Raw genomic sequence first — 16851 nt, forward strand, 5'->3', positions numbered from 1 at the left:
CTTCAGCACAGTACCAAGGGGCAATTTGAGATTTGGGGAGCTACTAGGTATTCAGTTTAGGTCAACATAGAAGATAATTAAGGTACCCCATCTCCACCTAGCCCCTGCAAGTGTATTTCCAAAATGTCCCCTCAGTTCAGATTCACCCAGCATCCCTAGCGGGTCTAGTTTCATTCTGTTACTGTGGCAAATACTACGACCAAAATCGACTAAGGAGAGAGGGAAGGGTTATTTTACTTATGCTTACATGCCACCATCCATTATTGAAGGAAGTCAGGGCAGGAAGCCAAGGCAGGGATTTAAACCAAAACCCTGCAGGAATGCTGCTGGCTAGCTCACTCCCACACCTGGCTAGCTTTCCATGCAGCCCAGAGACACCCACCTAGGTGGGAACCCGGGGAAGAGACTAGGCCCTCGTCAATAAATAATCTAGACAAGCCACCATAGACATAACCACCACAAACCAAGCAGACCTAGATAATTCCTCAATCAATGCTCTCCACTCAAATGACTCTCAGCTGCAGCAAGTTAAAAATCAGGGCTAAGTAGACGCCAGCCACCCTCTGTGCATTGGTCAACTCTGGAGGCTTATGTGGTACCATGGAAGCCTCACAAGGCTCAGTACTGTAGCTATGGCTACCCCTGCCTTGGTAGGTTGAAAGACTTAGCCATAGGAGGTAGGTCTAGCCCATTTGCACAGAGCTGGGAGCTTAGCCTGAGACTGTGGTCTCAGCCAGTCTGTACCACACACACACACACACACACACACACACATCCTCCAGAACACCTGGGTGAAGCCAGAGTCATCGGAGCTTGTGGTAGCAAAACCCACAGCCATTCCAGAGCAGTCATTCCATTAGCAGAGAGATATTCCCTTAACTCTGAGTGGGATTCTTCATCTTCAGTCTAAGCTGGGGGCCACCATGCCTTTCTGTAAGGGTCATGTCAGGGTGACACTCTGGACCAGAGGGAGGCTCAGCCCCACGGTTGGTGCCCAGTCTAGTGTCTGATACACATTGTATTTAGACAGAGAGTTCTGCGCCCCTGATCGAGCAGTGTAAGCCCCTTAGCTCTTGGCTGCTAGTCTGTCCGATGCTCAGCCTCCAAGTCACGCCTAACCAGGCTAACTCATGGGGTCTGGAGAAAGGACGACGACCCTGGCCGTAAGAGAGCCTGCAGTTGGTGCAGTGCCCACGATTTGGCATTTCTAATCATTTTCGAAGAGGGAGCTTTCATTTTGATGCAAACCGAGTTTCTCGTTGCTTTCCTTTCTTACTTCACAGCAGGCTTTGCCCTCCTCCACCACCCCAGTCTGGATTCCCACCGGGACCTGGGGGTGGGGGGTCTTGTTAGAGCTCCCTGCATCTTTCCCTACTTGAAAGAGATTTTTGCCATCGTGATTTTGTCACAGGGACTCTTCTCACTGGGTGCCAAAGCGTAAGACTTTCCTTTTCCTTTTTTTAAAAAAAATTATCATCATCATCATTTTAATCAGGGTCTTTCATAGCCCAAGCCAGCCCCAAACTCACTATGGAGCTGAAGATACCCTGGGCCTCTGAGCCTTCTCCCTCCACTTCCCAAACGTTAGGATTACAGTTGCACGCCTGGCTTACTTTAGGGTTCCTTTTGTATCTCTCCAAGCCGGTTCTGGGACGCAGATAGAAGGAGTCAGCGTAGCTGTAACATGGACACACAATGAACAAAAGCTATTGGGGCCACTTCTGCCTGATGGTGGCAGAGGTCTGGGTACACTATATTATCAGTAGTGGTCGGTGGCATGTCACTGATCAATCTGCTGAAAGACAACAACCCAGGCAGAAAGGCTGGGAACCCTTCCCGGAGGGATTCAGCCCAACTCTGCAGGAGTCCCTGGCAGCCAGTCCGTAAAGCACCAAGACCTGGTTCCTTGACTCAGAGCCCTTTACAGCACTGAGGAGTCTTACCAGGCTCTTCCTCAAAGACAAGGAAGGAATGAGAGCTGGACTTCTAATCCCTTGCAGATGGCCCTCCTGCTGAGGGATCTTGATCTAGTGACTGTACTCCAGAAGCCTCAATTCCTCGTGTACACAAGGGTCTGTGGATATAGGAATATTACTAAGCCCTGGACTCAATGACCAGGTGGAGGGAGAAGTGGGGATGCGGGGAAGAGAAAGACCATGGAGCAGCTAGGATGAGTCTTTTGTCCTGCACAGTCCTGGTTCTCTTCTAAAGAATGTGCAATCTTGGTGGCTGTGGTTTGTATCCTTATAAAACTTTGTACTATTGTCTGCTGATGTCCGGTAGAGGCAGAATGTCTGTCTTGTTTGAGATTTGAGGGCGTCATCCACAAGGCAGACAAAATTAAATTCAAGTATGGACTCCCAGGCGGGCTCAGCCTAGGATCTCCCTGTATACCTTTTTTGGCCATTAATAAATGGGGAAATATTATTAAGGGGTTTATTGGCAGTAGCTCCCTAACATCTGTCACTTGACACCTTCCTTCCCTGTGTGGTCGGATCAAACCGACTGGGACAAATCTCATCCCAGCCAGGAGTGACAATTGAGACCAAGCCACCAGATGGCAGAGCAGAGAGGTCTTCAGAGACTGCTGTTCAGAAACAAAGGGGAGAAGTTGGTTGGATCAAAATGAAGTCAAAGTGGCACTGGCCCGTAATCTCAGAGTTTGGGAAACCAAAGCAAGGACGTTTATAAATTTGAGGTCAGACAGCCAGGGACAAGAAAGCACAGCAGCCTGTGTCAGCCCCACCAAAAATAACTCCAGCTGAGCCATGATCAGATATGGGTACCCAAAGGGACTGAAATTGCCTTCTGACCTCAGATCTTATTTGCATTCTGTTTGTATCTGTTTCGGATGCAGAAACATCTCGGAAAATTTAAGACTAACTCATAGCTGCTTATTGTACTCCGATGTGCACAATTATGTACCGGGAAGTTCTGTAACTAAGAAGCCATTCTATAAAACAAGTGTGTCCATGTTGGAAGGATGCCATCCTCCACGTGGCACAGGACTCAAATATGTCGTCCATGTTGGAAGGAATCGGTCCTCCCCACAGCATGAAGCTTATAAATATGAATTACTACTAGCCATGGGGGATTATAGAGGGCAGAAGGAGGGAAGAGGGCTTTCACCTGCTATATTCCGGGCACACCTGTACTTGGGTGGACACATGAGCATCTGCACACACACATTATTGATCACTTAATAAGAATACATGGTCAAAGGCCGGCAGCATTCCAACGCACTCCTCCCCATCCTCTGTCAATTTTCAAGGGAAAAATTTAAATGGGTTTCTCTCTTCCCCGAGAACCATAATGCAGAAATCACAAACTCAGAGCCTGGGAAGCCATAATAGGAAGCATGAGGGAGTAAAGGAGACCCAGACACAAGAGCATTGTGGGACCTGGGACCCTCCAGAGGAAGTGCTAGCAGCCCTCTCTGACACCACTGAGACATTCCAGATAAGATGTCTGCTCCCTTTGTGTACCAGGCACTAGGTAACGGCCCGGCCCTTTCTAAGGTCTGTGTCAAGACTTCTCCCAACAGTCTTACTGGCGGGGGAGGGGGGACTATTAGGGTCTCTTCATTTTACAAGTGGAAAGGTGAAGCTCAGAGAGGCTGAGCCACTGACTCCAGATCACACAGTTGGGGTGGCACGACCGACGTGACTGGGGACTATACCCTTAACTATACCTTCAACACCCTGAGGAGCAGCAGCCCACACGGGACCAGTTTGCTTCCGTCAGATGCTGGTGCCCAGCTACCATAAACAGAACACATGCATATCCAGTATGGTTTCTGACCGCAGGAGCTTTGCAGAGCTGAAGTGCAGCTAGCACATCCTGAGAATGTGAGCTTTAGACAGTTTATTCTTTTGGGTGGAGGAGACTGAGCTTCGCTTCCGCACTGGTCTGCAGCTCCTGCCTTTACTTCCCAAACGCTGTAGTTATAGGGCCTGAACCACGGTGCCTGAACAGAGCACCGCTGACATTGTTTCATTGAAGAATGATGGCTCTGCATAAAAGCGAACTTTGCTGAGTGTACTGGGGGGGGAGGGGGGCTCACTGACCAGTCAGCGTCCTGCTCCCTGAAGCCCCGCCCACATCCCACCCCCCCCATCCCCCCATCCCCACCCCACCCCCACCCACCCACCCACCCACCCCCACCCCCGCTCTCAGCCCTAAAGAACTGTGACTGACCTTTTGGAGGTCCAGAATGTTGCCTGTTTAGGCATTCTGTGAAAATGAAATTTCCCTTACATGTTGTGTTTGTGGCTAGAATTTTCCGTTTGGCAGAGCAGTCCTAAGACTTGTCCCTGGAATGAAGGTGTCCACTTGTTACTTGTAAAAGTATTATTATTATTTATTATTATTATTATTATTATTATTATTGCACGGGGTGGAGGAAGCGCGTGTGCAGGCCAGAGGACCACTGTGTGGAGACTGAGGTTCTTCCCTCCTGCCCTCTTGCCTGGGTCCCAGGGTGGAACTCAGAGCCTCAGCTTGGAGAGCAAGTGATCCGTAGACTGAAGTTCGGTTCTCCAGCCGACAGACATATTACCCTGTTGTGCATATTGCTGTCTGCTGTGCGTGTGTATAAGACAGGTTCTCCTCTGGTCGAGGCTGGCCTTGAACTCCTAATCCTTCCGTCTCAGCCTTCTGAGTGCTTGAGCTATAGACCTGCACCACCATGTTAAGTTTACTATTGTTTAAGTTACAAAAACAGAAGGGTTACTTTTGGCTCATCAGCTTGGAGGTCCAAAGTAGAGGGGCCACGTCTAACGCCAGCAAGGCCTTCCTGTGGGCTCAAGTCCCCAGGCAGAGTCACCAAGTGAGAGTGCGCTCTTGTCAGATTTTAACCTGAAATAGAAATGTCTTTGCTTCTCTTGGGAGTGGAGTTGCTAAGCAACCCGGTTTGTGTACTTTTAACTTACTGTGAAAATACAAAACTTTTCTCCATGGTGGCTGCTTTCATGTTCACAGCCACGATATAGGAGGATCATTCAGGGGGCTTCTTCAAGTGAGAGTTAATTTCTATAGTCCCTTTCTTCTTTAATTCGGTCATGTAAGCATCAGTCTTCCAGATTTCACCCACTGGGCTGAGAGGAAAAACAAAGAATTCATGAGCCCTCGCACAAAACAGCCGCCAGCAGCACTCCACAATCCGGAAACTCAAAATCCTGGAAAGCCCTGAGAAAATGCATTCTACAAAGAACTGGCCTGAGGTTCTGAGAACCCGGCTGACGGATTTGGCAGGTCCCCCCCAGCCCCGCCCACTCAGGAGGCGGGACTTAGCCAAGGAAGCTGGGCTGAAGGGGCGGGAACGAAAGAGGGCGCGCATCTCCAGATGCCCCGCCCACTCAGGGATAGGCTGCTTCTGCGGAGGGTGGAGCTGTTGGGTGGAGCCCAAAGCCCGAGCTCCGCTAGAGAGCCCCGCCCATCCCACGCTCAGCTCCGCTCTGGGGGCGGACCCTGGAGAGGTTGGGGCGGGGCCGGACGGGGGTGGAGTTCAAGCCCAGGCCCCGCCCACCGCGCTGTGTTGGGGCTGGTCCGGGAGTGGGCACACGGGAGCTGCACTCGCGGCGCGCCATGGCCGGGTTGTTTGCACTGCTTGGCCTGGCGGGAAGAGTGGGCGCCCGGCTGCGGCCCCTGGCCCCTGGTTTCCTGGGAACCGCCACCTCCTGTGCTCCACAGCTCTGGGCCTTGTCCTTGTCCCGCCCGGGTCCGGACATCCGACTGCTGCGCACAGCCCGCGGGGACTGTCTCAGCCGCCAGGTAAGGCTCCCCACACTCACTTGGACCTTGATCCCCAAGTGACCGGAGCGCCGTGCCAGGGCCAGCCCCAATGGACAGTTTTTACATTGCACCTGCACGAAATGGGTCACCTCCGGGGTCCCTAAGTTCTCTGATCCCTAGAATCCGAGAAAAATCTCTTTCAATTAGCAGCCGGAGAAACTGAGGCTGGGAGTGGTATGGTGCGCTACCCAAGGTCATGGAGTCGCCCGCCAAGCCCCAGTTCCGAAAGCCAGAACAGTGGCGTTACTGAGCCGATCGCAAGGGGCCTGAACTCTATATGAACTTCCAATCCGGTCCCTGGACTTGTTCCTTTTGAAGTTCAGCTCATGCCTGGGCACTAGGCCCAGGAGGCGGCATCACCGGGTACCGGTATATCTAATGCTTCTAATCCTGTGCTCGTAGCCCCACCCTTTTTATCTAGCTGGAAGAGCAGGCTCAGAGCAGGCAGTCCACCCCGTTTTGTTATGGTTACTTTTCCTGAGTACTAAAAGTGAAAACTAGCTTCCGTTCAGACAGCAGCGCATCTCAAGTATTTACAACGTCTCTTGTAAAAAAGTAATAGTTCAGAAGTATTGGATCAGAAGCGTCAGGGTCTGGAGGAGCCATGAAGAACACCGCAGATCTGAGTACTGTCTGCTCCTGTACATTTTCAATAAGTAGCCAAGGGGATCGGTCCCTTTCCTTGGGTGCCTCACACAAACATGGACAGACTTCCTTCCCTTCCCTCCTGCCTGGCAGACAGGACACTGGCGCTCCTGAGCACAAGGCAGGGTACTCAGAGCATACCATGCTTCCTGGTGATTCTTCAGGGCACAGCATAGCTTCCCTCTCCTCCAGAAAGTCTTCCCTGATTACCAGTGGTGTGCCCTCACCAACTCCCATACTGTCTCCTCTCTGGCGCTCAGATCTTTGCTGCCTTCAGGATCTGGTACAACCTCTCACCTTGTTCTGCCACATCAGCCCTGTTGGCAGCCTAACCCTAACTCTAACCCTACCCTAACCCTAACCCTAACCCTAACCCTAACCCTAACCACACGCTCTGACTTGACAGATGTGTGTTTACAGCAAGATTAGTCTGGTCTGAGTCTCCTAGGATCCATGTCTCTGCTTGCTAAGTCAATCACTTTGATCAAATGCTCTCCCTTTTCCATGTCTGTAAAATGAGATGTTACTAGGTCATTTCCCAGGGGGTGAGTGTGATAGGAGATAGCATGCTAGCTGGCATCTGGTATGCTGTGCCGACATCAGTGATTGCTGTCACCTGTGTCCGTACACACCGCCCAGGGCCTCCAGAGCCCAGGAGCCTAGCTCATACTTCAAAAGACACTCCTAAGAAGCCAGCTGTGGGGGAGGGGCGTGCCCTGGGACTCAGCCCAGGTTTCCCACTCCACCTCCAACCTGCCTGCCTGCCTTCACCGGGAGGCCAGCTGGGGTCTCCAAATGTTCTAGACAGTGAATCAAGTGTCTGAGCGATGTGCCAACCTTTTTTTTGGGGGGGGAGGGGGGTTCAAGACAGGGTTTCTCTGTGTAGCCCTGGCTGTCCTGGAACTCACTCTGTAGACCAGGCTGGCCTTGAACTCAGAAATCCACCTCCCTCTGCTCCCAAGTGCTGGGATTAAAGGCCATCACCGCCCAGCCGCCAACCTCTTGGCTACAGCAAGGACTGCACTGTGCCAGAGATGGGGAGATACGCCACACCAGGAGCCTACCCTTTCATATCTCACGGCTCAGTGTCACACAGACTTAGTGATTGGAGGCCACTGTGACCCTGGGGCGCAGGACGGGGGAGGAGCTCGGATGCCAGTGGAGGAGGAGGGGAGCTCGGATGCCAGTGGTTTGCTGGCCTCCCTGATCTAATGGGCAACATCCCTCCTGACTCACTCCTTCCTTGTCTTGGTGTGTCTCCTCCCCAGTATTTCACAGTCCCTTCTCCTCTGCTCCCTAAAGTCAGAGTCTCCTTAGAGGTCTGTCTGTCTGTCTGTCTGTCTGTCTGTTGCATGGTCCCCTGCTCTGGAACACTCTGCCCCAGAGAAGATACAGACGGTGCGGTGCTGGGTCTAGGATTGGGCTGTGCTGCCTTTGGCTGTGTGCTCACCCCCCCCACCCCCACCCCCACACCCACACCCACCCCTCGGGCTCTGCAGATCCCCTTCTGTTCGTGGGGATATTGTGAGGATTGCACGAACTAAGATTTTCATGGCATTCAGAACACTGCGGTACAAAGTCGGCACATACGGTGCTTATCAAGAGTGGGGGCAAGGTCAGTGCGGCTCGGCCTCCCTGCCCGCTTCCAGCACGGCTTCCTCTGATCTCCTGTATCAAGAAGATCTCATGAACTTCTGATCCTCCTGCCTCCACCTCCAAAGGGCTGGGACTTAATGTTTACACCGGCAAGCTGGGTTTATACCGTGGTAGAAAACGAGAGCTTTGCACATGCTAGACGCTCTACCACCGGCTGGAGCACTCTGAGGTCAGTGTGTCAGTGTCACAGACTCAGGGAAGTCCTGAGCCCCTGCAGGTCGCAAACAGAAAGAGTATCTACCAATGCTCCACTGCTTGCAAGCCTCTCTCACGAATCCCTTTGCATTAGCTTCTTTAAATCCCTCTAGGCATTGGAAGAAAAACGCATGGTCCTTCATGTCCTGCAAGAGTGGACATTCCTTACAGGAGAGACTTTTCCAGAACGTTCTGGTTCTGCTTCTGGAGGACAGGAAGGAAAGCTGCCACTGCTTTCTTTCCCTGGCCAGCCCACTCTCCTCTCTTTGAGGCACGCACTCCCCCGCTGAAAAGCTTACAGGGACTCTGGTTCTTTCTGATAAGTGCTCCCCTCCCCTGGGCTGCAGATGGGCCAGCCGGGCAGATAAGACATTCTGCCTGCCCTCCCAGTGCCCGCATCTCTGCCAGGCCAGTGTCAGTCAAAAGCCCATTGACACTTGACTCAGGCGATCTCAGTTATAGCCCCGTCTCCTGCCCCAGAGCAGCCATAGCTGTGTCTGCTGAGGCCCCTGTCTCATTCTCTCAGGTTTGGCAAAAGGCCTTCTGGCCCAGAAAGGAGAGGAGAAAGGCAGCCACACTTCCAGCTAGAAAATAAACAGCAGCTTCTCCCAGGCTGGAGGAGCAAACATGAGGGCCAGACATTTGTTTGTTTTAGAGAGGGGAAAAGGCTGGAGAGATGGGCCTGTGATTTAGAGCACTGGCTGCTCTTGCAGAGGACCTGGGTTCACTTCCCATCACCCACAGGACAGCTCACAACTGTCTGTAACTCAGTTCCAGGGAGGCCTCTGGTGCATACATACATACATTCAGATAAATGCCCACACCCATAAAATGAATATTAAAATTAGAGAGGGGAGCCGGGCGGTGGTGGTGCACGCCTGTAATCCCAGCACTTTGGGAGGCAGGCATATTTCTGAGTTTGAGGCCAGCCTGGTCTACAGAGTGAGTTCCAGGACAGCCAGGGCTATACAGAGAAACTCTGTCTCGAAAAAACCAAATCCAAAAAACCAGAAAAAAAATTAGAGAGGAGAGCCTTGCAAAGCCTAGTGGAGATACTGTTTGATGGGATTTGAAGGCGACAATGGAGGGACTCTTAAAGGAGGTAACGTCTGCATTTACATCCAGCATGAGGGTCAGACACATACACACTCCATCCCTGTAGCACATCCAGCCTTAGCAGGGCCAGCACAGAGGCCAGACAAGCCAGGACTTTGTTTTTTTTTTTTTTTAATATTTATTTATTATATGTTAGTACACTGTAGCTGTCTCCAGATGCCAGAAAAGGGTGTCATATCTCTTTATGGATGGTTGTGAGCCACCATGTGGATGCTGGGATTTGAACTCATGACCTTTGGAAGAGCAGTCAGTGCTCTTACCCGCTGAGCCATCTCTCCAGCCCTGTTTTTTCTTTTTAAAGATTTATTTATTTTATTTATGAGTACACTGTAGCTGTCTTCAGACACACCAGAAGAGGGCATCAGATCCCATTACAGATGGTTGTGAGCCACCATGTGGGTGCTGGGATTTGAACTCAGGACCTCTGGAAGAGCAGTGAGTGCTCTTAACCACTGAGCCATCTCTCCAGCCCCAGAGCCAGTGCTTTCTTCTCGAAGTTTAGTGATTACTTTGTAGAAATGATGACAAGGCCCAATCCTCAGACCTTTTCCCAGATCTGCAGAAATCAAAGTTGGGCCCACAGGCAGAGGTACAGGCAGAAGAGCCTCTAGGGGCCCACTGTTCAGCTGCCACAGTAGCAGCATCTGTGCACCTGGGGCTGACGAGGGACACCCAAGGGCGCTGAGCCTTATCCCACAAGTAGGAAGTGAGGACCCAGAGCTGCAGCAAGTGGCTGCCACAGGGGGTAAAGATAAACCGTGTGACCCCCTGCAGCAGGACACAGATGGCTGTGGAGGTGCAGTTTGGGGTCTGCTGCTCAAAACACTAGGTCATTTCCTTCTCAGCATGGGAGCCCTGTCCCACACCGAGGACCCTGGGGTGCCCATTTCCTTGCCTTTGCAGAGTTGCTCAGCTGCAAAAATCAGGAAGTCATCTGCCCAGCTGCAGGATCAATAACCAGAGGTGGCATCAAGAGCCAAAGACTCAAAAGAACAAAAAATCTTTTGGTCAAACGCATTCTCTTGTGGAGGTGGATTTTGTCTAATCCAAGTGTGGCTGGGAACTCTGTTGTCTGTCCCAAACTTACAGACTCAGGAGATGATTGGGTGCATGTTAAGATCACCCCATGTGACCAGCGAGACGGCTTGGCGGGCACACTTCTTGTGTTGCACACCTGCAACCCTGAGCTCAGTTCCTGGTTCCCGCTGTGTAGGTTTGGAAGAGGATGTACCTCCCCTTAAGCCCAGGCATTTGAACACGTGGTCCCGGTTGGTGGCGCTGTTTGGGGAGTTGCTGGGCGTGGCCTTTGGGTTTGTGGTCCTCCACACTTCCCGTTTGTTATTGCTTCCCCCTCCCACCACCAAGCCTCCCAACCCCCCCCCCCCCAGGATGGACTCATCTGTCTGGAACCGTGGGCCAAAATGAAATCTTTCACAGCTTGCTTTTGGCCACCGTGTTTTAGCACAGCAGCCAAAGAGCAAATAATACACAGACACAAAGGTGAGGGAGGAGAACCCACTCTACAAAGTCGTCCTTTAACTCCACGTACATACTGTGTTGTGCGTGCCTGTGTGCACATGTGCGCGCACATACACATAAAGATCGCTACAGTGTGACTAGTTTCTTTGCACACTCTGGTCAGTATTTTGTCCAGGAATCGGCCTGCCCTACCGTGTTTCCTGTCTCAGTGAAGGCGCATGGCTCTTGGTGCTCCCTCCTGTTCCAGCCCTACTCCCCTCTTGGGGTCGTGCGGACCTGGGGTCGTGTGCAAAGTCCACAGACTCAGATGGTCTGAGCTGCCACGTTAGCCACTTTTTTCTGTGACCTAATACTGTGTAGACGCAACACCAGGAAGGAAGGGCTCATCGTGGCCCAGGCTTTGAGACTACTCCTTCTTGGTGATGTCATGGGGCAGGGAGCAGGGACAGCCGTCCAACAGCATCTGCAGTCAGAGAGCAGAGAGGTGTCAAGGCCGGTGTTCTGCATGCTTTCTTCTTCGTATTCAGCACCAGAGCCCTGCCTAGGGAGTGCCTTCTACATTCATGGCGGGTCTTCCCTCCTCCATTAACCCCCTTGGAAATACTCTCACAGACCTACCCAGAGAGGTGTCTCCTAAAGTTATTCTAATCAGGCATCACACTTCTGGCCTTGATAACAAGCCTGTGTTCAATACATTTATTAGCTCCCTTGCTAGAGGTCAGAAGTCCAAAACGTGCCTCGCTGGGCTAAGGTCAAGGCGACAGCAGGGGTCGTTTGCTTTCTGAGGTTCCAGAACAGAATCCACACCCTGCCTTTTTGCAGCTTCTAAGAGCCTCCGCCCCACCCCTGGCCACACCCACATATCAGTAAGCCTGCAGTACCGCTTCTTCAGGCACCTGCTAACACCTCCTCCCCTTGGATTCCAATTCCTGCCCCCTCCTTTCCCTTCTAAGGACCCTTCTATGTTTTCATTGGGCCCACCCGGTAAAACCCAAGTTCCCATTCCCATCCCATCATCTGTGGCCAGATTCCCTCTGCCAAGTCCTTCTGTGCTAGGAGATGACCTGGACATCTCCTGGGCCTGTTCTGTTGACCTAGCCTGGCCTAGTGGGCGTGGTGGGAATTGACATCCGACTAGGTAGGCAGGGGTGCACAGATCAGGTAAGGGAAGAAGCCAGTAGCAGCTGCCGACCTCCCCTCCCTTGGTCTGCCTGCAGGAGCCCAACAGAAACGCCGAGCCAGGAAGCGGTGTCACGGGCCCAGAGAAAAAGCTAAGCAAATCTCAGCAGCTGAAGAAGGTTTTCCAAGAGTATGGGGCCGTGGCCGTGTCGCTGCACGTCGCCATCTCACTGGTCTCCCTGGGGATATTTTACACAGTTGTTTCCAGGTAAGGTTTTCGTCAATGTTCATTACTGTCTGTGGCTGGAGGTGGTAGCTCACACCTGTGAGAGCTTGGGATGTTGAGACGGAAAGTTCCAGGGAAACCTGGGCTTCAACACGAGGCGTGTCTACACATACCAGAAGGGAGGGAGAGAGAGAGGGAGGGAGGGAGGGAGGGAGGGAGGGAAGGCGGGCATGCTGGGGGTGCTGCCCAGTCGTACAATCACTTGCCTGACATTCACAAAGCCCTGAGTTCCGTTCCTCAAACTGCATCAGCCACACCTGTAATCCCAGCATTCAGAAGGTGGAGGCAGGAGGGTCACAGTTCCGGATCATCCATCCTTGGTGACATAGAATTTAGAATTTGAGCCAGCTTGGGCTCCGTGTGAGCCTGTTTCAAAAGCATGCTTTTGTTTTTTGTTTTTTGCTTGTTTTCCACCTGTAAGCTAAGCTAACATGTGGGTGAATTCTGTTATCGTTATTGGTTTGGTGTATTTGTTTTGTTTTTTTTTTTTTGTCTCATTTGCTGAAACCAGCTATTCATCCAATTCCTTGTATTATTATGTCTTTGTTTTTGTTGGTTGTTTGGTTTTGGTTTTCTGAGACAGGATTTCTCTGTGTAGCCCTGGCTGTCCTGGAACTCACTCTGTAGACCAGGCTGGCCTCGAACTCAGAAATCCGCCTGCCTCTGCCTCCCAAGTGCTGGGATTAAAGATGTGTGCCACCACCGCCCGGCATTTATTATGTGTTTTTAAAATACAGTTCATCTGGGTCAGCAAGATGGCTCAGCAGGTTAAGTGCTTGCCGCAAGAGCCTGACTGCCTGGGTTTCAGCCCTAGAACCCACAGTGGAAGGAACTGACTCCTGACCTCTGACCTCTGTTGGCCTCTGACCACTACACGCACGCCATGGCGCGCGTGCACATTGCCCACACTCATACAATAATCATAAGGGGAGTTTTTGTTTTTGTTTTTTAAAGAAAAAGTGAAAATACTGTTAACCTAGACAAATCAGTTTTTTCCTTTAATCCCGCTGTTATGTTTTCTTTGTCTCTCCCCGCCCCCACCCCCACCCCAGCGGTGTAGATATGTCTGCGGTCCTGCTTAAGCTTGGCTTTCAAGAGTCGCTGGTGCAGTCCAAAATGGCGGCCGGCACCGGCACCTTCGTGGTTGCCTACGCTGTCCACAAGTTGTTTGCACCCGTGAGGGTCAGCATCACCTTGGTCTCCGTGCCCTTCGTCGTCAGATACTTCCGCAGTGTCGGACTCTTCAAACCTCCGGCCTCCAAGCCTTGAAGCCAGTTTCTTCAGATCTGCTGAATTTGGGGTCGTTTGCAAGGTGGTTTTCTTTTCTGTTGGGGGAAGGGAGGGGCAGAGGCTGATCGCTATGTCCCCAATGGGTTGGTTTGACTTGGACCGACAAACATCTGGTGTTGTAATTTACTTTTTTTTCCTTCTTAAATGCTGTTCCTCATGTATGTGACCTAAAATGTCACCGAGGCATCAAAATGAGTTGACAGCCAGGCCTGGTGGCACCGGTCAGTAAAGCCTGCTGCTGTGGAGGCTGAGACAGGAGGATCTCAAGTTCAAGCCTGCTTGAGCTACTTAGACTTAGTGTAGGGTCAGCTTAACAATGTATAAGACTGTCTCTGTTCACCGGTGAAGAGAGGGCTGAGCCCTGCCCAGGAGGTGGCTGAAATGCAACTCCCAGCACAAAATGAAACTGCCTACACATGGTTCCTCTAGATCAGTGGGGCAGGAGTGCTGTCTGCATGGCTCCTGGGGGCTAACCTTCGCTCGGGAATCTTATAAAGCAGTGGTTGATTCGCTGGCTTCTCGAGCCCTGCCTGCCCTGTGATGCCACTGGCTGCAGCCTGCAGTTTAATATGCAACGTTCAGCAACAGTGCCAGCACCACAATCAGTGAGGCGAAAATGAACAGTCCACAGTCACGCTCCACATCAACATCAAGTCCTTGACGTTCACGGCACTCACTTTGGGGAAAGCGGGCCAAGAACGTCTCACGCACTTCCTGAGCTCCAGGCCCTGGAGGCTGCCTGGGCGGGGACCCTGCCGCTGACCTTTCATAGATACTGGGCAGTGCTGTTTGTAAAATACAGAAATGCTGCCCAGTTGTAATGTCATCACTGGGCTCCTGATGCCCATATTCTGGGGACCTCAGATACTGACATGGAAGCTAAACGCATCGTAGCTCCCTTAGACAATCCACTTAACTCTCTGAAACTTGAGGCATTCCAGACCTGATATGTTTACAGTGTATCGCTGAATTTTTTTAATTGAATTAATCAGATGCAAAAATATTTGTACCACTTTCTGGGGGGCAGGGAAGGAAAATATTGCTTGTTCGAACTGTAAAGACACCAAGAAATGATACTAGATGAGGAGAAGAGAGATGTCTTAATTAGGGTTCTATTGCTGGGATGAAACACCATGACCGAATGCACAGTGCCATTGGGCAGTTCCTCAAGAGCAGGGAGGGCAGGAGGCCGGAGGCCGGAGGCAGAGCTGACGCAGAGACCCTGGAGCAGTGCAGCTCACTGGCTTGCTCAGCCTGCTTTCGTACAGAACCCAGGACCGCCAGCTCAGGGATGGCAGCACGTCTCAACTCCTTTGAGTTCTCAACTCACTTCTCGGGACTCCTTTGCCAAACTTCTATTTCAATTCAAAACAGTAGCGAAATTATGAAGTAGCAGTGAAAATAACCTAATGGGGGGGGGGTGTCACCACAACGTGGGGAACTGTATTAAAGGGTCACCCCGCCAGGAAAGTTGGGAACCGCAGCTGTAGAAGGGAGGTTAGAATAGAAATTCAAGCAGAGACTCAAACTGAGGCTTCCTCCTCCAGGAAGCCAGCATCAGTCAGAGCAGGAATTGGCTCCAGGACTCAAGCCTCCCCTCTGGGCAGGCTGAGGTGGGGGCAGTTATTCTGTCGGATCCAAAGGAAACTCCATTCCCCCAAGGCATCCCAAATATCCAGAATCCGATTCACTGGATGTAGGGTTTCTGCCGGTTCCGCTTCAGGAACTTGTGAAACTGGTTCTCTCCAACGGAGTCATGTCCCTTACTGCTGGCAGAAGGGACTCATGGCTCTCCCATTATTATATACGTGGCACATAATGGCTGCTATCATAAGAGCCTGATACACATGTGCGTTCCTAGTCCTTCCTGTCCCCTCCTGCCCTAAACTGCCCCCAGCTCGCGGGCTTCCCTTCTCTCCTGTGTTAGCCTCCCCTGTCTCACAGATACCAGGCCATGTTCAGTCCACTTCTCTCTGAACTCTCCCAGGTGCCTCTGGCTCTCTCCTGTCTATAATGACCCTCCCCGCAACCACGCCGTGTGGGTCTATAGCCACACCTGCACACACCCACACCCACCCTCTGGGAGCTAGTGTTTGAACTTTGAAGTCTGCTCAGCTGCGTGGTGGGGAGGACTGTGTTCGGTTTTTTTCTAGCTCACGATTCCTTTTAAATTATGTTGACAGCCAGGAGAGAACTGTTAACTAGCAGAATGCCTTAGACGGAGCTCTGGCTGACAGTCTCTTAGCCCATGGTTACCCGAGCCTTTGGTCTCAGTTAACATTTAAAGGGTTTTGTTTTTGTTTTTCTGAGACAGAGTCTCCATTCGTGAGATCTCTGAAGTGGGATTGTCGTATTTTCCTTAATACAGCCCACTGCCAAAGAGTTTTCACCGATTTAAAAGCAGGATGTATTACAGAAATTCCAAGGACAGCTGAGCGAGATGCCCCAGGCCGTGGCAGGGGGGCTGGAAGGAGCCTCGCCGTCATGATGAAACAGAAGCCGCATTAGCTTCAGGCTCTGGACGCTCACCCCGGCTGCATCTATGCAAAAAGACACATTGAAAACAGCAATAAAACTGGTCCTACTCACAGCCATGGATCTTCCAAACCTAACCCCGTGCTCAGGCCTGCAGCCAGAACACAGGAAGAGTTGAGGTTGAACAACTAAAGCACCACATAAACCAGCAAGACGTGCAAATCTGCTCGGAGGTAACACTTGGTTACCTTTAAGTGGATCAGGAGCAAACTATTTTAAGATGTTAGCCATTGTGTGTCTCAGTTTTTTAAGCAGACCAAGTGAACGGCTTAGAGTCTGTGGAACAAATAAAAACCTTTGTCAAAGTATGTGGTCTGTCATCTGGTAAGCCACCACAGCTACCAGGCAGGAAGAGCACCGTGGGAATGTGGCACGAATCTGCACCCAGGGATAATCACAGAATAGCCGGAGCTGTAGGAGGCGGTGTCTCCTGCTCAGCTATATTGCTTCCCTGTATTACATCTCACTTAACTGCAGCTTGGGCGGACAGTAACAGCAAGATTGCTACTTCAACAAAGCCAGTTAGCTTAGCACAAGGGGCCTGGGACCAAAGGCCTCTTGTCCCAAGGGCATGGGGGCTGCACTTCTACTCGGGCATGTTCTCAAGTTCCTGATGGTGGTGCAGCCTTTCACCTGGCCACTCCCATTTCCAGTCTTCTGACACCTAGTGTCCCAAGTTGGCCATGAAAGCCTGTTTCTCTGATTCCAAGTTCCCCCCTCTGGTTGATGGACAGATA

General features: G+C 51.5%; 1 protein-coding gene across 2 annotated transcripts; it reads left to right on the plus strand.

Annotated features, from left to right (window-relative positions):
• Window positions 1-5520: 5520 nt before the first annotated feature.
• Window positions 5521-16422, plus strand: Fam210b (family with sequence similarity 210 member B). 2 transcript variants are annotated; one of them, XM_052184426.1, is made up of 4 exons: window positions 5521-5772; window positions 12102-12271; window positions 13342-13601; window positions 15894-16422. In XM_052184426.1, exons 1-3 carry the CDS (start codon window positions 5587-5589, stop codon window positions 13556-13558), a joined length of 573 nt encoding a protein of 190 aa, XP_052040386.1. In that variant the 5' UTR covers window positions 5521-5586; the 3' UTR covers window positions 13559-13601; window positions 15894-16422. The 2 variants fall into 2 exon arrangements, with proteins under 2 accessions (XP_052040386.1, XP_052040385.1); XM_052184425.1 differs by having other exon boundaries at window positions 13342-16422.
• Window positions 16423-16851: the final 429 nt, after the last annotated feature.

This window comes from Apodemus sylvaticus, chromosome 5 (assembly GCF_947179515.1).
Source record: "Apodemus sylvaticus chromosome 5, mApoSyl1.1, whole genome shotgun sequence".
Classification (NCBI taxonomy): Eukaryota; Metazoa; Chordata; class Mammalia; order Rodentia; family Muridae; genus Apodemus; species Apodemus sylvaticus.